The sequence below is a fragment of the Tachyglossus aculeatus genome, chromosome 3 (genome assembly GCF_015852505.1).
Source record: "Tachyglossus aculeatus isolate mTacAcu1 chromosome 3, mTacAcu1.pri, whole genome shotgun sequence".
Taxonomy (NCBI): Eukaryota; Metazoa; Chordata; class Mammalia; order Monotremata; family Tachyglossidae; genus Tachyglossus; species Tachyglossus aculeatus.
In genome coordinates, this window is record NC_052068.1 from 33,504,173 (window position 1) to 33,523,510 (window position 19,338).

Here is a 19,338-nt window from a genome sequence, read left to right on the forward strand (position 1 = left end):
TCTCTCCTCTCTCCCTCCCAGAAAGAGGTTCTGCCTTTAGTTTGCCCAGCTCCAGGAAAAGATGATGTTTTCTTGTTGGGGGATTTTCTCTGGGTTGGGCCTACCAAAGCGGATCAGAAGCAGCTCCCAGTCTGCCCCCCTGCCCTCGGATCCCCAGTTAAGGTGGACGGTTTCCGAGCACCAGGTTGTAATTATCCTCAGCTGTGGAGAGAGTGCAGTGCTGCTCTCGTTCTGACATGGCTGCGGTCAGCGTTTGGCAGGACACACCGTCCGGCCTTTTCTCAGAAATCAAGCGGCCTTTATGGGCACGGAGGCAGCTTTGCCGGAGCCATGCCTCTTGTCTCCCCACAGCGTCGGCAGACGCAGCCTTTGTCACTAGCTGCCTGTGAACGCTGATTTGGCAGAATGAAAGCACAGGTCACTCCGATCAGCAGCGTACTGACAGGAATTTGGGGCTAGCAGTATGGGACCAGAGCCCTAGCTAGCTCACAAGCATAACAGGTGTCCAGATATTTGGAATAGCCCAGACACGGATTAGAAAGATATAGGATTCCTTTTTTCTGGACACCAAAACAGTTTAAAATATCGTCAAACATACACGTTTTCCCCTTCATAATTAATTACCAGTAGTTTTCTGTAGAGACTCTAAATAGTGACATCCACCATAACCAGTTGTATTTTATTTCTCAGGTTATCAGTTGAATATTTAGAATACCGGTTCTGTGGTTTCTTCTAGCTTTTTAATTCCCGAAGATATCTTTTCAGTCCTCTTCTGGTCTACCTTCCTCAGACATTCTCCATAAGTGGAACTTTCTAATTAGACCCACCGAAAATGCTTCAGATGTTAGCAATTACACCACTTTGCTTGAGCAGTGATGGAAGAAAAGGAAGATGGTGTCTCTCAAACAGTGACTTTCTTAAGTGCTGAGTTATCCCTTCAGAGTCTGGCTAATGCCAAAGGGATCAAAGGGTGGCCACCAAAAACAATACATGAAAAACATCCTTAGCCACATTGCGCCTACCCTTTTAGGTTATTCAAACTGAAAAAACCCTGATGTTCTTTTCAGTGCTAGATTCCTTTGTTTACTCTCAACACTTCACAGGGTATGAGAGTGAAGTGTGAGCATAAATGGGCATTTTGGGTTTCCAAGCCTGTGGGGAAACACACAAACACACACACACTTTTAGACTGTGAGCCCGTTGTTGGGTATGGACCATCTCTATATGTTGCCGATTTGTACTTCCCAAGCACTTAGTGCAGTGCTCTGCATACAGTAAGCACTCAATAAATATGATTGAATGAAAGAATATCTGTATATATACCCACATATACTCACACCCATTTTAAAGCACTCATTTCGGGGCCTGTTCAATTCAAGGCTGTGATATGTTTTAAATCATCTTTTACATCACTTTTAACTATTTGCAAACTGAATTGAAAATGCTCCTTTTCACCTGTGGCTTAAAATGGATGTACTGTGGCCTAGTAGAAAGAGCCAGGAGATTTGGCCCAGCTCCACCACTTTCCTGCTGTGAGAACTTGGGCCTGGTCACTTCACTTTTTTGCCTCAACTTTCTCATCTTTAAAATGGGGATTAAATACCTTTTCTCCTAACCCCTTAACCCGGGAGCCCCATTTGGTTCAGGGATCCTGTCTGATGTGATTGTGTTGTATTTTTCCTAGTGTTTAGCACAGTTCTGTATGCATAAAAAGCACTTCACAAAGTACACACAGTTATTAGTATTAGTAGTAGCAGAAGTGATGTGAATTTAGAAGAACCTCTTCCTCTCCCCCTCACGTCATGCTCTTAAATCCTTTAATATCTTTGTCAGTTACATTAAAGTCATGTAGACAGCTTCAGGGTGTCACTGCCTGTCTCTTTCTGTTGGTTGGGGGCCTGTGGAAAGGTGTATCTTTTCGTGGATGAGGCTCAGGTTGTTTGTTTGCAAACTGCTCCCTGACATCTGGCAAAGTCTTGAAAGGCTGCAAATTATTCTAAACAGCCAAGGTTTCTGTGGTTTTTATTATCAGTTTAGTGAGTTTTGTGCCGTAAAGTTACATACACAGAAATCGTAATATTGCCATTTGTGCAGAATGCGGTATGCCTGTGTTTTGGCAAGGAGAAGCTGAGGTGTCACCGTAAACAACCTGTGATCAAGTGACAGGGGAGGGAGAGGTGCAGGCGGTAGGTAAACGCTGGAAACCGGCCCTAGTTGGGACCCGAAGGAAAACATTCACAGTGACATTTTAGAAGTAGTCTCTGAGGGATCACTCTGTTCACACCCTAATCTCCTCTGGCCCCAAGCACCTCTGGGCATCAGTCCTCAAAGGGCAATGCTTCCTATACAACAACGTTCTTCTCCACAGCCTCTGCCGCCCCCAAGAGTTTTCCTAAGTCTCTCAGCCTTCTCGGGCCATCATCTCTTTGCAACTTCTCATCCTCCGTTTTCTTTGCTTCCCTCCTCTGAAGATGAATTGTCGTCCCTCTCGCTTCCATCAGCATCTTCCCGTGGCTCCCTAAAACCCAGTGGCCTGTCGCAATGCATAAAGTGGAATCGGTTCCCCCCCACTTCCTGGGCATTGAATGGATTCCTGGGCTTGGAGTTGGGAGGGAAAGACCAGGGTCCCTGCAGTGGTTTAAAAATTGTCCTGACCGCTGGCAGCCTACAACTGGATTTCTTGTTTTCTTCCAGCCCTGCTCTCATCCTGGTGTGAAGAGTTGGGTCGGCTGCTCCTCCTCCGTCACCAGAAAAGCCGGCAGAACGACCCCCCTGGGAAGCTCCCTATGCAGCCCCCCCTGAACTCCATGAGCTCCATGAAACCCACGCTGTCCCACGGGTGAGTAGTGGAGGGGCTGGGAAACCCCCACATTCTGGGCCAGCGGGGCAGGGTTCATCAGAGCCTCTGGGCAATCACCGGGAGCCCTGTATGGGACGGGAACTGGTTCCGCTCTGATTATCTTGTGTCGACCCCAGTGCTTAACACAATGTTTCTGCAGAATGGATCCTCCTGGGCCTCTTGGATCCGACCCCTTCTGCTCTGTCCTGATCTCCCCCATCATGGTGAATGACTCCCCCTTCATGGTGAATGATCCTCTGCCTTGTCCAGCTGCGGGTCAGAGAAGAGCCGGAGTGCCGGGGTGTCTGACGGCAGGGACGTAGCGTTTGGCTTCCCTGGTCCCTTGTCCTCCAACCAAGATGGTGAATTAGGTGAGGGTCTGCACCCTCACGGTGCTCTGCAGAAGTTAGTCCTGAAGCTCCTGCTAAGGGAATAACATAATTAGTTTAGTCAGGGGTGGAGATGGGGGGCTCAGAAGCCCTCCTGGCAGTGTGCTTCCTAGTCAGGGGAGTTTGCCAACCTATGACTGGCTTGACAGGCCCTGGGTTCTGCAGAATATGATGTCCCACTCGGGATCGCCTGTGGTTTCTCCAGTGCTCAGTTATAGGGCTGGAGGGGAGACTCCCTGATCTAGAGTCTCAGAAGCAACATGGCCTAGTGGATAGAGCCTGAGCCTGGGTTCTAATCCTGACTCCAACACTTGTCGGCTTTGTGTGACCTTTGGCAAGTCAGTTACCTTCCCTGGGCTTCATTTACCTCATCTTTAAAATGGGGATTAAGACTGTGAGCCCCACAAGGGACGTGGACTGTGTCCAATTTGACTAGCTTGTATCTACCCCAGCGCTTAGTGCTGTACTGTTAAAAAAAAATGCACACGCAAAGAAATGGCTGGCTCAGGCATGTTGATATCTTTAAACAAAGCCCATTTTGGCATTTACTCCTTAAAGAGGACCAAATGACAAAATGGAAGGAATTTATTTTCCTCAAACTTGTCCCAGATGCTGAGCTGTTATTAAGATAGGGCTATTTTCTTTTTCCCCAGTTAAGTCCCTTTGATTTGGGCAGACCCCATGCCAAGTCGAGGAAGTCTCTGGTGTCTGTGAAAGCCAGACATTCGAATGCCTGGTTTATTGATCTCTGATTCTTTACTTCTACTGCCATTCTTTGAAGGAGAATTTTCTTTATATTGCACAGTGCCTAACAATTCCTGCTGATAATGATGGATGAGGTATTAGTGTTGCCGTCCCCCTTTTCCAGTGAAGAAACTGAGATGCAGTGAAGCCGCTTGGCCTAGTGGTTAAAGCCTGGCCATGGGAGTCAGAAGGACCTGGGTTCTAATCCCGGCTCTGCCATGTGTCTGCTGTGTGACCTTGAAAAGTCATTGCACTTTTCTGTGCCTCAGTAACCTCACCTCTAAAATGGGAAATAAGATTGTGTGTCCCAAGTGGGACGTAGACTATGTCCAACCCGATTAGCTTGTATCTACCCCAACGCTTTGAACAGTGCTTGGTACATTGTCTTATGCTGTTGAGTCATTTCGGACGCGTAGTGACAGCATGGACACATCACTCCCAGGACACCCCACCTCCATCTGCAATCGTTCTGGCAGTTTATCCATAGAGTTTTCTTGATAAAAATACGGAAGTGGTTTACCATTACCTTCTTCCACGCAATAAACTTGAAACTCCACCCTCGAGTCTTTCCCATGCCCCTGCTGCCCAGCGCAGGTGAGTTTTGACTTGTAGCAGATTGCCTTCCACTCGCTAGCCACTGCCCAAGTGGCTATGGATATGCCTCTGCTTGACTCTCCCTCTCGTAGTTGAGACTGGTAGAGTACTGGAAACTCTCCAGGTGCGACCCTGAGAGGGGGCCTGGCACACATCAAGTGCGCTTAGAACAGTGCTTTGCACATAGTAAGCGCTTAATAAATGCCATCATTATTATTAACAAATACCAGACACACAGACAAAAACTGAACACCAGCTATTCCCCCAGTGGCATGACAAGGGCCTGAGCTGATTTCTCTCTCTCATCCAAACTGGGGAACCTCTGGAAACAGAGGCACTAGGTTTAAGGTCGTGCACGAAGCCAGTGGCAACTATGAGATTAGAACACAAAGGCCATTTGGTTACACTCAGCCCATTCAGCCCATCTCTCTGTTGAGAAAATGGTGAACTGCTCCAAACCCCTGTCATTTGTCCTTGAGGTCTGAGCAGATATAGAGTGCTTGCTCCAAAGTCACATGGCCATGTGCAGCGTGGCTTAGTGGAAAGAGCCCGGGCTTGGGAGTCGCAGGTCATGGGTTCTAATCTCACTTGTCAGCTGTGTGACTTTGGGCAAGTCACTTCACTTCTCTGTGCTTCAGTTAACTCATCTGTCAAATTCATTCAATCGTATTTATTGAGCGCTTACTGTGTGCAGAGCACTGTACTAAGCGCTTGGGAAGTGCAAGTTAGCAACATATAGAGACGGTCCCTACCCAACAGCGGGCTCACAGTCTAGAAGGGGGAGACAGACAACAAAACAAAACATATAAACCAAATAAAATAAATAGAATAAATATGTACAAGTAAAATAAATAGAGTAATAAATATGTACAAACATATATACAGGCATCTACCTATCCTAGCCTATCTACCCGCTTCAGCGCCTGGCATGTAGTAAATACCTACTGTCCATGTAGCAAATGGGGATTAAGCCTGTGAGCCCCACGTGGGATAACCTGATTACCTTGTTTCTATCCCAGCACTTAGATCAGTGCTTGGCACATAGTAAGCGCTTAACAAATAACCATTATTATTATTATTATTATTATTATAAATACCCTCTGCTGATGCTGACCTTACTGGAGCAAGGTATTACTTTGGGTACCCCATTGCAAGTAAGGGGATATCTGCCCCCTCAGGATGAACTGGACTCCGGGAACCAATGTGCTGTAAGGAAAATCTCCAAACCCAACCTATTCCTCACTCCCCTTCCAGTTAACATTCCTTAGGCAAAGCATATCTGAGGAAAGTCCAGTTTTCCTTGTTTGTTGTTTTTCATAGGAAGGTGACGAAGTAATGCTGAAGAAGGGCAGTGGCATAAAGGTGGTTTTCCCCAGAATACTCTAGGAATACAGCTAATATAGCAGTCATAGTTAGGATGCTTGTGAGAAGGGGTAGGACTTCTCCTGACATAATCAGAAAGCAGAAAATCAAGGAAGCCATCCCTCTAAGATGGCTCAGGGAATCTTGTATGACTCTTCGCTGTATCATGGGCCTAAAGCATTTAAGTCACTCATAAATGAGAGCAGACCTGATTGTTTGGTGTGCCAAATATTGAGCATCTCCTCTTCTCCGTGACCCGGAGGCTGTGTCCGTCCATCTGGCCCAAGTAAAGGTGAGGGGTAGGTGAGATTGTTGGTTAATCAATCAATTGTATTTATTGAGTGCTTGCTGTGTGCAGAGCACTGTACTAAGTACTTGAGAGAGTGCAAAGCTGGGAATATAGAAACAGCCATCGCATTGAGTTGGGCAGGTGAAATTTTGGGGCCAAATGATCTGGATTCACTGACTGGAATTCACTGGATTCATTCATTCAGTTTGAATAAACACCACCCTGCAGCACAATAAACTTGAAGTCAGAGCCCCTGCCATTCTGGTGTCTCCCTTCCTCTCCATCTGCCTTCTTGACTTTGCTCCTTCTGTCTTTCACTCCCTATCTCGGAGTCTGCCATCCTGCCAATCAAAATGGCATGCCTGGACAGCACCATTTTGAAATCTCATTGCCTTGTTTCATTTTTTTAGCATTTAGCAGTGAACAGAAAGGTGATTTGTCACCGCAGTGATTTCTCACCCACATCACAAGCTTGTGGGTTTCCAAACCCCAAGTACCCTCATGACACCATTAACTTAGAGCACCTTAAAAGATGTAGTTGGGTATTGTGAACAAAACAAATCCTTCTGCTGAAACTAAGAAAATGCCAATCTGACTAAACCCCCAATCTTTGCCGTGATCATGCGCTTAATGATAGGACTGATTGATTGAACCTGAAATTAATCATATTCACCAGAAAAATTAAATTCTCAGTTTCTGGTTAAGTAGTTTTAATTTTCTAATGCAATTTTTCTGTAAAATAAAATACACTGAGAGCAAGGCTGGAAATTGCCTTGACTTATTATAAGGTAAAGGAAACTCCAAGGTGGGTTTTTCTGTTCAGTCATCAATAGTCACATGCATTCCTCTTACTGGTACTCACAGTAATGTAATAGTATTTTTGTAGCACTCACTGTGGGCAGAGCACTATATTCAGCACTTAGAACAGTGCTTGGCACATAGTAAGCTCTTAACAAATACCATTACTATTATTATTGTTGTAATTATTAAGCACAGGGGAAGAATGCACAGGTGGAAATTAGACATGATTTCTGGCCTCCAAGGGGCTCACAGTCTAAAAATATGAATAGGGAGAAAGGACTGTTGAGGGTTGCATAATAAAGCACTAAACGTAAAAGACAAGGAAAAACACAAGAAATTAAAAAGAGAGGCTGGTACTTGTGGCTAGAGGAGTAGAATTGCACAGATATGTATATATCTGTAATGTATGTATTTATCATAATAATGATAGGTATTTGTTAAGCACTTAATATGTGCCAGGCACTGTACTAAGTGCTGGGGTGGATACAAGCAATTCAAGTCGGACATAGGCTCTGTTCCACATAGATCTCACAGTCTTAATCCCCATTTTACAGATGAGGGCCCAGAGAAGGGAAGTGACTTGCCCCAGGCCACAGAGCAGACAAGTGGCAGAGCTGGGATTAGAATCCATGACCTTCTGATTCCCAGGCCCATGTTCTAGCCATTATTATGTTAATGCCTGCCTCCTCTAGACTGTAAACTCACTGTGGGCAGGGAATGTGTCTGTTTATTCAGTTCAATTCAATCCAATCATATTTATTGAGCACTTACTATGTTCAAATCACTGTAATAAGCGCTTGGGAGAGGATAATATGGCAGCAGACACATTCCTGCCTACAATGAGCTCACAGTCTGGGGGTGGGGGACAGAAATTAATGTAAAAAAATAAATAAATAAATAAATTACAGGTATATACAGATATATTTATCGTTTATATCATTTATTGTTATGATTGTTATAATAATAATGGCATTTATTAAGCACTTACTATGTGCAAAGCACTGTTCTAAGCGCTGGGGAGGTTACAAGGTGATCAGGTTGTCCCACGGGGGGCTCACAGTCTTAATCCCCATTTGACAGATGAGGTCACTGAGGCACAGAGAAGTGACTTGCCCAAAGTCACACAGCTGACAATTGGTGGAGCCGGGATGTGAACCCATGACCTCTGACTCCAAAGCCCGGCCTCTTTCCACTGAGCCACGCTGCTTCTCTAAAGTTATATTGTTTATCGTTATATTGTACACTCCCAAGCGGTTATATTGTTTTATCGTTATCTTGTACACTCCCAAGCGCTTAGTACAGTATTCTGCACACAGTAAACACTCAATAATCAATCAATCAATCAATCGTATTTATTGAGCAGAGCACTGTACTAATTGCTTGGGAAGTACAAGCTGGCAACATATAGAGACAGTCCCTACCCAACAGTGGGCTCACAGTCTAGAAAGGGATAAGGACACATTGGGAATAAGGAAATAAGTACACATAGGGAATAAGTACACATTGACTGTCTGACTAGAATTTCAAGCTTTTGGGGCTCAGAGTCCACAGTCCCAGCTGTAGCCCTAGTAGGAACATTCTGTAGCACAATAGTCTGTAAAGGGGTGGCCAAGGCTCTTGGGATGGAGAGCCACAAATCAGAGAAGAATTTGGCCTAGAACTGTAGTTTGGTTTTTGGTTTTTTAATTCCTTTTAACTGGAACGGTGAGCAGGCGTCTGAGGTGGAGGGGGCGGCGGGGAGTGGCAGCCTGCAGCGAGAGAGAGCGGAGGCCAGACATAGCTCCTTCCCGCCGCCCTCTGGCCCGGGACTCTGTGGGCGTGGGCGCTATTGGCAGCAACAAGGCTGGGACGGCGGCACGTCACAGCCTGCCACCTCCCTGATAGCTAAAGAGGCATCATCATCATCAGTCGTATTTATTGAGTGCTTACTATGTGCAGAGCACTGTACTAAGCGCTTGGGAAGTACAAATTGGCAACATAAGTGATAGTGATAAGCGCCTGTGCTCGAGCCACATGGCTAGCGAATAGGAGCCATAGGCAACCCAGGGAGCGGTTTGACCATCCCTCGCCCGTAAGAACTAAATATTCATTCATGTTTTCATTTGGTCGTATTTACTGAGTGCTTACTGCGTGCAGAACACTGTACTAAACACTGGGGAAAGTAAAATGCAACAATAAACAGTGACATCCCCTTCCCACAACGAACTCACAGTCTAGAGTAAATAAAACTACAGATAAGTGCTTTGAGGCTGAGTCTGAGGTGCAGGAACGTGTTGTAAGAATAAACGACTAACTGGAATGTAGTTGGAGCTCTTTTTCCATGTTATTTGTTAAGTGCGTACTTACTGTGTACCAGTCACTGTATTAAGCGCTGGGGTAGATACAAGCCAACTAGGTTGGATAGAGAGACAGAAAGACAGACACTGGTGAGGAATAAAGGAAACGTTCCGTCACTATTAATAATGGATTAAGTCCCTAATGAATTTAACTGCAGATGGGCAGGTGGGATGATAACAACAACAATGACTGATATTGGTTAAATGCTTATTATGTGCCAAGCATTCTACTAAGCAGTAGGGTTGATATAAAATAATCAGGACAGACACAGCCCGTATCCCAGATGGGGCTCACAGTTTATGGAGAAGGATGAATAGGTACTTAATCCCTTTTTACAGATTAGGAAACTGAGGCACAAAGAAGTTCAGCAACTTGCCCAAGATCACCCAGCAGGCATGTGACAGAGTCAGTCAATCAGTTGTATTCACTGAGTGCTTACAATATGAAAAGCAGTATACTAAGCACCTGGGAAGTACAGCGTAACATTCCCTGCTCACCACAGATTTACAGTCTAGAGGGGCAGACAGATATTAATACGAGAAAATAAATTACAAATGTGCATTTAAGTGCTGTGAGACTCAGGGTGGGAGGGGGAATAAAAGGTGCAAATCCATTTGCAAGAGTGATCCAGGAGGAAGTGGGAGAAGAGGAAAGGAGGGCTTGGTCAGGGAAAGCCTCTTGGAGAAGATGTGCTTTTAATAAGGGAGAAATGAGAGGCACGGAGTCAGTGAGGAGACTTTTGCAGTAATCAAGGTGGGATAGCAAAACTGCTTGGATTAATGGGGTAGCAGTTTAGATGAGGTGGAACGGGTGCATTTTAATGATGTTGTGTAGGTTGAACGTACAGGATTTGGTGACAGATTGAATATGTGGGTTGAATGAGAGAGATGAGTCAAGGAAGCAGCGTGGCCTAGTGGAAAGAGCACAGATCTGGAAGTCTTTAAGATGTGGGTTCTAATCCCAGATCTTCCAAGTGCTTGCAGTGTGACCTTGGGCATGTCACTTAACTTCTCTTAACCTAGTGCCTGGCCCATAGTAAGCATTTAACAAATGCCATAATTATTATTATTGTTATTATTGTTCTCCGTGCTTCAGTTCTCCTGTTATCCCTCCTCCCTAGACTGTGAGCTCCATGCGGGACAGGGACCGTGTCCAACCTAATTCACTTGTATCTATCCCAGCGCTTAAAACAGTGCTTGACACATAGTGAGTGTTTAACAAATATCATTTTTTTTTAAAAAAAAGGATAACACCAAAGTTATAGGCTTTTGAGACAGGATGGCTGGTGATGTTGTCTACAGTGATGGGAAAGTTATAGGGATTACAAGTTTTGTGTGGGAATATGAGTAGTTCTGTTTTAGACATGTTAAATGGGACGTGTCAGTGGGGCATCCAAGTAGAGGTGTCCTTGAAAGAAAGAGGAAATATGAGACTGCAGAGAAGGAGGTGTAGATTTGAAAATCATCCACATAGACGTAGTAGTTGATGTGGGAGTGAATGAATTCAAGGGAGAGGGTGTAGATGGAGAATAGAAGGGGACCCAGAAATGAGCCCTGAGGGACTCCCACAGTTAGGAAGAAGAGGAGGAAGAGGAGGAGCCCGCGAAAGGGGTTGAGAATGAGCGGCCAGAGAAATGGGAGGAGAACCAGGAGACGACAGCATCAGTGAAACCGAGGTTGGCTAGTATTTCCAGGAGAAGCGGGTGGTCGACAGTGTTAGATGGAGGATTAGGATGGAGTAGAAACTGTCGGATTTGGCAAGAAGGAGGTCATTGGTGACCTTTGAGAGAAGCAATTTCGGTGGAGTGAAGGGGGTGGAAGCCAGATTGGAGGGAGTCAGAGAGAGAATTTGGGGAGAGGAAGTGGAAGCAGCAGGTGCGGATAACTCGCTTAAGGAATTTGGAGAGGCATGGCAGGAGGGAGATGGGATGATACTTGGAGGGAGTCGTGAGGTTGAGAGAGGGTTTTTTTAGGGTAGGGGAGACATGGTCAAGATTAGAACCCAGATCCTCTAACTCCCAGGCCTGTGCTCTTTCCAGTAGGTCATTCCACTGTTTTTTGTTTGTTTTTAATAGTATTTTTTAAACGCTTACTTTGTGCCAGGCACTGTTCTAAGCACTGAGGTAGTTACATGCTAATCAGTTTGGATGCAGTCCATGTCATTCGTTCATTCAATCATATTTATTGAGTGCTTACTGTGTTCACAGCACTGTACTTAGCACTTGGAAAGTACAGTATAGCAAATATCCCACATGGGGCTCACAGTCGTAGTCCACATTTTACTGATGAGGTAACTGAAGCACAGAGAAGTTAAGTGACTTGCCCAAGGTCACACAGCAGGCAAGTGGCAGAGCTGAGCCAGGATCAGAACCCAGGTCCTTCTTACTCCCAGGCCCATGCTCTATCCACTAGGCCAAGCACTTCTCAGCCTCCTCTTTCTACTTCAGTATGAAATGTGGGGCATGAGTCCCACAGCCAGTTTTGATGAGCTAATTGATTCAATTTTTAAGAAAGGCAAAAAAAAAAAATTGAGCTCTTTCCATAAATTATCTAGTATCAAGCATTAGGTGTACTTTATTATTGAATGTTAATAGTAGTGAAAAGAATCAGTCAATCGTTGGCTTTTATGGGTGTACCAAGCACTGAACTAAGCACTTGGCAGAGTACCAAGAAGAACTTCTCTGACCCCTCTAGTTTTGTAGTTAGTTTCAAGAGATTGTTTTTTTGTTTTTCCCCAAAGTGTAATGTTTTTATTTCCACAACTTTGGTTAAAAATTGGGTTTTGTCTGTCTGTCAAAAAAAACCCTGAGTGCTGGCCTGAAAACAAGTGGTCTCTCTCTCTTCCTCCAGAACACGTACCAGTCTTGCCGAGGGGAGCAAATACGAGAGAGATCATTCCCCACCTCTCGGTGTTAAAATCTCCCAGATTCTTGGGTCTTTTCCTCACTCTTCTTTCTTAAAATTGAATATGCGTTGAGATGCTAAGGTTTCTCTCTTCAGTTTCACCGCAGGGAGAGAAGGAGATCGTCTCCAGTAATTGTGGTGATGGAGAGCCTCTCTAATGGTCCACCTAAATTAAAGAGGGTTGGAGTTTCAACTCAAATCATTGGCTCCGTGTTCCATCAGTGGTAACAACAAAGGCTCTGCTCAATAGGCAGTGCGTCAAGGACCCATACAGATCTATCAGGGAAATTAATTAGGTCCTGACAGTGCCTTTAATGGGAATTGGTTATTTCTCCCAAATAAAGAGGCTATTAGAAGCATACGGAATACCACGTTAGCCAGGGAATTGGCCTGCTCTTTTCCATCTCCCCACCAGCCGTGGAGCGAAATGATTATGCAGTGTTGGTTCTCTGTTTTGTGCAGTGCTCTCATTTTCTTTGTAGTCCGTTTTATGGTATTCGTTAAGTGCTTACTGTGTGTCAGGCACTGTACTAAGCGCCAGGGAATATACAAGTTGGTCAGGTTGGACACAGTCCCTGGCCCACATTGGGCTCACAGTCTTAATCCCCACTTTACAGAAGAGGTAACTGAAGTGTAGTGACTTGCCTGAGGTGTCACAGCCGAACGGTGGTGGAGCAGGGATTCAGCGCTTAGAACAGTGCTTGGCACATAGTAAGCACTTAGCAAATACCATCATTATTATTAGAACCCAGGTCCGTCTGACTCCCACGACCGTGCTCCACCCACGAGGCCATACTGCTTCTCCATTTCTCCCATTTCCCTCTTACCCCATCGAGCAGGGATATATGATAAATCCGCGATGGCTACAAAGAAACTTTTTGTTCCCCAGGGCTGTGGCAAGAAGTCTTAGAGAGCTCCTTTTGAGCTGAAACTGCATCCCCCTTCCATATCCCGCAGACAGTCACTCTATCCCCACCTTCAAAGCCTTATTAAAATCACACCTCCTCCAAGAGGCCTTCCCTGCTTCAGCCCTCTTTCCCTTCCGGCCTCTGAGGGCAGGGAGCATGTTTACCCACCAAGTTGCATTGTATTCTTCTAAGCATTTAATACAGTGTTCTGCACAAAGTAATTGTTCAGTAATTACCTGTGATTGTCATGTCCGTGGCATGAGGTTGTCACGCAAGAGCAGTGAATGGGAGATGCCTTTTACTGAAACAGGTGTTCAAAGTGAGAATTGTCGAATTGCAGGCAAAGCTTGTTTATTTCATTGTGTTCTCATTAGGATTCCCTGTTTCTCTTCTCGTCCTCTGTTTTCCCTCCACATTCACCCACACATACTCACTCCATATTCATTCATTCATTCATATTTATTGAGCACTTACTGTGTGCAGAGCACTGTACTAAGCGCTTGGGAAGTACAAGTTGGCAACATATAGAGAGGTTCCCTACCCAACAGCGGGCTCACAGTCTAGAAGGGGGTGACAGAGAACAAAACAAAACATATTAACAAAATAAAATAAATAGAATAAATATGTACAAATAAAATAAATAAAAATAGAGTAATAAATACGTACAAACATATATACATATATACAGGTGAAAGTAATGAAAGTAATTGTGCAAAACTAATATGAAGTTATGGCCACAGTATTAATGAGGAAGTGTAATCTAGGAGGAGAGGCACAGACCTGGGTTCTAATCCTGGCTGTGCCACTTGCCTGCTGTGTGACCTTGGGCAAGTCACTTATCTTCCCAGTGCCTTGGTTTTCTCATCTGTAAAATGAGGATAAAATACCTGTTCTTCCTTCCCATTAAATTGTGACCTAAGTGACAGGCACTTATGTCCTCTTCTAGACTGTGAGCCCACTGTTGAGTAGGGACCGTCTCTATATGTTGCGAACTTGTACTTCCCAAGCGCTTAGTACAGTGCTCTGCACACAGTAAATGCTCAATAAATACGATTGAATGAATCTACTCATGTTGCATCTACCCTAGCGGTTGGCACATAGTAAGTGTTTGACGAAGACCACTATTGTTGTTAATGTTACTACTACTACTGTGTCTACAGCTCAGTGGAAAGAGCACAGGCTTTGGAGTCAGAGATCATGGGTTCAAATCCCGGCTCTGCAAGTTGTCAGCTGTGTGACCTTGGGCAAGTTACTTAACTTCTCTGTGCCTCAGTTGCCTCATCTGTAAAATGGGGATTAAGACTGTGAGTCCCCCGTGGGACAACCTGATCACCTGGTAACCTCCCCAGCACTTAGAACAGTGCTTCACACATAGTAGGCACTTAATAAATGCCATTATTATTATTGTATAAACCTAGTAAAAAAAGGTACCAAAGTGTCACGGATTAGCAGTGCTAATGATGATTGGATGCTAGTGTGCTTTGCCACTTGGGGAAGCATCTTTCCTAGTGGAAAGAACCATGGGTCTGGGAGACAAAGACCTGGGTTCTAATTCATTCTTTCATTTAATCATATTTATTGAGCGCTTACTGTGTGCAGAACACTGTACTAAGTGCGTATGCCAAGTCTGCTGCTTGTCCGCTGTTTAACCTCACGCTAGTCACGTAACTTCTCAGGGCCTCCACTTCCTCATCGGTGAAATTAATTAATTAATTCATTCAATCGTCTTTATTGAGCGCTTACTGTGTGCAGAGCACTGTACTAAGCGCGTTTGCCAGGTCTGCTGCTTGCCCGCTGTTTAACCTCACGCTAGTCACTTAACTTCTCAGGGCCTCCACTTCCTCATCAGTGAAATTCATTCATTCATTCAGTTGTATTTATTGAGCGCTTACTGTGTGCAGAGCACTGTACTAAGCGCTTGGTAAGTACAAGGTGGCAACATACTTGCCAACCTGTACTTCCCAAGTGCTTAGTTCAGTGCTCTGCACACAGTAAGTGCTCAATAAATGCGATTGATTGATATAGAGATGGTCCCTACCCAACAATGGGCTTACAGTCTAGAAGGGGGAGACAGACAACAAAACAAAACATATTAACAAAATAAAATAAATAGAATAAATATGTACAAGTAAAATAGAGTAATAAATATGTACAAACATATATACATATATACAGGTGCTGTGGGGAGGGGGAGGAGGCAAGGTGGGGGGATGGGGAGAGGGAGGAGGGGGAGAGGAAGAAGGGGGCTCAGTCTGGGAAGGCCTCCTGGAAGAGGTGAGTTTTCAGTAGGGCTTTGAAGGGATTCAATGGGCTAAAATTCAAGGGATAAAATGGGGATTCAATATCTGTTCTCCCTCGTACTTACACTGGGAGCCCCATGTGAGACAAAGACTGTGTCTGACCTACTTGTATCTACCGCAGTGCTTAGAACAGTACTTGACGTATAATAAGTGCTTAACAAATGCAATAATAATAAAAATAAGAATAATTATAATAACTCGATACAACTGGACCAAAAAAAAAGTTTGAGTCCCAGGAAGCAGTGTGGGTCCTCATGCTTGCCCCTAAACATTCCAGCAGTGCTTCCCATTGGTTACTATTTTGGGGGAGGAGTTAATAATATTGAGGTGTGTCTTAGGGAAATGGAAAATTATTGGCAAAATACTCCTTTGGTCTAGCATGTCCATCTGTCAGTGTTCACATTCCCTCGCCCCCACCCACAGAACATCCCCTGACCCTGTCTTTGGCTCAAGCATGTAGTCATTGGGGTCGCTTTGTGGTGAACCCTTTTGGTTTGGGGCTACGGTGCTTTGGGTTTGGAAGCCCAGATTGAAGTTGTTCATCCCGACAAGGACAGGGATGTGATGAGCGATGCAGTTATCCTCAGAGAGACATCATCCGTGGGTCCCCCGAACCGGAGTCTCAAGTGACACCTGACCCCCACCGTGTATTCCACAGCAATCCCCATACCTCACCTGATTCTGATTTTTTTTTTCCATCGTCCACCATCCATCAGTGCTGTTGTGCTCCAGGAGATGGGGCGGCGTGTGCACACGTGTGTGCGTGTGTGTGTGTGTGTGCCCGCGCGCATGGCGATGTGGCTTGGAAAAGGCAGTTTTTCCTACTGTTGGGGTGTAAATTAGCATCATCTATCTCGGAAATGTGAGTCCATCAAACCCTCCTCGGAGCTGCCGCGCGGCAGCCAGCTGCCTTACACCTTCTCTGAGTCAGTCAGTCAGTCAGTCAGTCAGTGAGCCTCTGCAGATGCTCCAGAGCCTTATTTCCATGCGGGGGTTCGTCGGCTGCCTCAGCCTCCGTGGCAGGAGCGGGGAGGCGTGAGCTCTCCGCCAGCCGCCCGGCTCCTTCCCGGGCTGTGGGAGCAGTGGCTGACCTCCGGGCACCCTGTGAATAAACAGCCAAGCTGGGAACAAAAGGAGTCTTCTGGAGGCCATTGTCTCGGGTTAACATAGCAGGCGGGCTGCCGGGTGAGCAATGTGAGTCTCCTTCCCCCCGATGATCACGGAGTACCAGGGCGTTCGGATTACCACGGCAACGGGCACTGCTAGGATGCTGGGTGGATGGTGTTTTCGTGAAGGAGCCTCCGGCTCCGGAAGACCCGAGAGAGGGAGCGAACCGGACCGAGCGGATGCCTCACAGACACACACCGGGCAGGCTCTCGGCATCCCGACTCCATGTGCGGAGCGGCAGGGACCCTGGATGGGGCAGGGTCTGGCTGAGCCGTGCCACACAATAAAGGTTCAACTCTAGTTGCCGAGCGGGCAGACCACCCTCCCAGGATTTTCCAAATAGAGAACAGGTGGCATGGGGAGGGGGGGGATAGGGCCATTAGCCGTGGGGTTTGTCACTCCGAGCTGGTAGTGGAACGTGCAGCCTGCTGTGCCCAGTGTCAGTAAGGCGAGTCAGGCAGGGGAACAAGCCTTTGTGTGCTTTCCTCCTCTTTTGATTTCTTGGACCCGGGAGGGCAGTTGATCTTTAAGTCACCCTGGTGCCCGCAGCCCCGGTGTTGTGACTGCCAGGCACACTCTCCACAGCGATGAACCGCGTGAACCTGTGGGTGGGTGTGTGTCTGTGTGGATAGGGGGGTGCTGGGGAGGCTCGAACGTGTGGTGTGTTTATGTGTGTTCCTACGTCGTGTGCCTGCAGAGAGCTCTCCCACTGCGCTTTGTGTTAGGGTGCGAACAGTCTCCAAGGAAATGTTACTTTTGAAAAATGGTAGCTATGTCTGATTCTTCTTTGGAGCTGAGAGTCGAAATGGAAAAAAAAAAATGTGTTTTTGTTTTATTTTGTCCCGTCAGAAGAAAGAAAATGAAAGCAAATATCTTTGTGGGTAGGTCATCTGGGCCAGTTGCATCTATCATCCCACTCTCCCTTCTTCTCCTACTCTTTAACCCTTGCAAAATTCTTTCGAGATTATGTTTCCTTCCCAAATCCCCGCCGATGCGGTGCGCTGCCCTAGCGAGCGACCGAGTCCTTCCACCCCAGAAGTGGCTGTTTTGTGGTGGGGACAGTGGCCCACATGGGCCCTCCTTCTTGGGATGACGATATTTTGACACCTCATCCATTAGCAGAGGAAGTACGCCTTGCATGTAGCTTGGACATTAGCCCCATGTTGAATTTCTGACTTCATGGGGATAAACAAGCACTTAGTACAGTGCTCTGCACACAGTAAGCGCTCAATAAATACAATTGAATGAATAAACAGGCCTCAAGCCTCTGATCCTCAGGGACAGTTATCAAGGGGCAACATGCCTCGCCAAAGAACAGACGGTCAGACTGTGGAATGAATTTTTCTAGCTCATCTTGGACACGCTTGTCTTGTTCTATGTGTTCAGAGTTGGCAGAACTTGCAAGAATGAGGGCCGGTGAAGAAATGAGGTGGGATGATGGATTAGTGGCTGTCATTTACTCTGGCCTTGGTGGTTCCAGAGGTGGCTGGATTTCCCAAGAGCTCTCTTTCCAGGGCTGGTTGCACTGAAAATTGCTTCCTAAAAACCTTTCCGGGGGATCGTGGTTGGACTTCTCCCAAGCCAAAGATATCAAGCTGGGGCCCGGGGCTTCTTGGGAAAGTAAGGAGGGAATGGATTATGGAGAAGGAAGCTAGCGAGCCTTGAACAGATATTTGCAGAAGCGATGATGGCAGGGGGTAATTAGCACAGTCCCCTATCCCCATGCCACCACTCTACTCTCCTCTTTCCCTACCCTGCATGTAGCCCCCTGCCCACCCCCTCCCACTGAACATCTTGCACCACCAAAATAACCGGCATTAACCCATCATTCCCCACCCTTCCTTCCCTGCTAACCTCTTTTCGACCTAGGAAAAAATAAAGAAAATTGTAGAGAATTAAAATAAGCGTGCAGCCTCTGCCAATTTTAGAGACTTGGGTAGCTTTAGTTGTGACTGAACTCTCAATGACCCCAACAAGTAGGCCGGCCCCTTCAAGTCCCCTTGACCACTGGACTTGTTGGGCACTGTTTATAATTTTTGTTTTGTGTTTCTACTATTTCATCTTTCTTCACTTGTCTGTCAACCACACCCGGTGTATTTATTGAGCACTTGTGTGCAGAGCACTGTAGTCAGCACTTGGGAGAGTACGATATAACAGAGTTGGTAGACATGTTCCCTGCCCCAAACAAGCTTAGTGCCGTGAAACTTTACTCTGAGCCCCCTTAGGACCAGGGACCATGTGTAAATCTCACCTGTGGATTTTTTTCCCAATGATTAGTACAGTGCTTGGCACACACTGTGTCTTTAAATAAGTACGGAACACTTACTATGTGCAGACCACTGTACTAAGCTCTTGGAATTTTGTGTATTATATGTTAAGGAGGGCAGCCATCACAGTGGATCTCCCTTAGTCCTTATCGCTGTCAGAAACAGAGCCTAGCCTGGATTAACTGTTGATCTAGGCAGTGTCACTTCTCGTGTTCTTATGGATTATTCTTCTCGTTTTACAAGTGAGGAAATCGAATCCCAGAAACACTAAACAACCAAAATGCATTGTTTGGGGGAATAGAGTCATGTGACTTTTTCCCAGACTATGCCCCCCTTTTCCTCTGCTCCCCTTCCCTTCCCCATTACCCCAACCCACTCCCTTTGTTCTACCCCCTCCTCACCCCACAGCACTTATGTATATGCATACGTATTTATAAT

General features: G+C 45.9%; 1 protein-coding gene across 4 annotated transcripts in view; it reads left to right on the top strand.

Annotated features, from left to right (window-relative positions):
• The window catches only part of ZMIZ1 (zinc finger MIZ-type containing 1), a 538,822-nt gene that overhangs the window by 465,101 nt on the left and 54,383 nt on the right, over positions 1 to 19,338 (top strand). For all 4 annotated transcript variants that reach the window (XM_038743493.1, XM_038743494.1, XM_038743496.1 and 1 more), the window contains one exon: positions 2,695 to 2,839. In XM_038743493.1, coding sequence (XP_038599421.1) covers positions 2,695 to 2,839 — 145 coding nt within the window. The remainder of the gene's footprint in view (positions 1 to 2,694; positions 2,840 to 19,338) is intronic.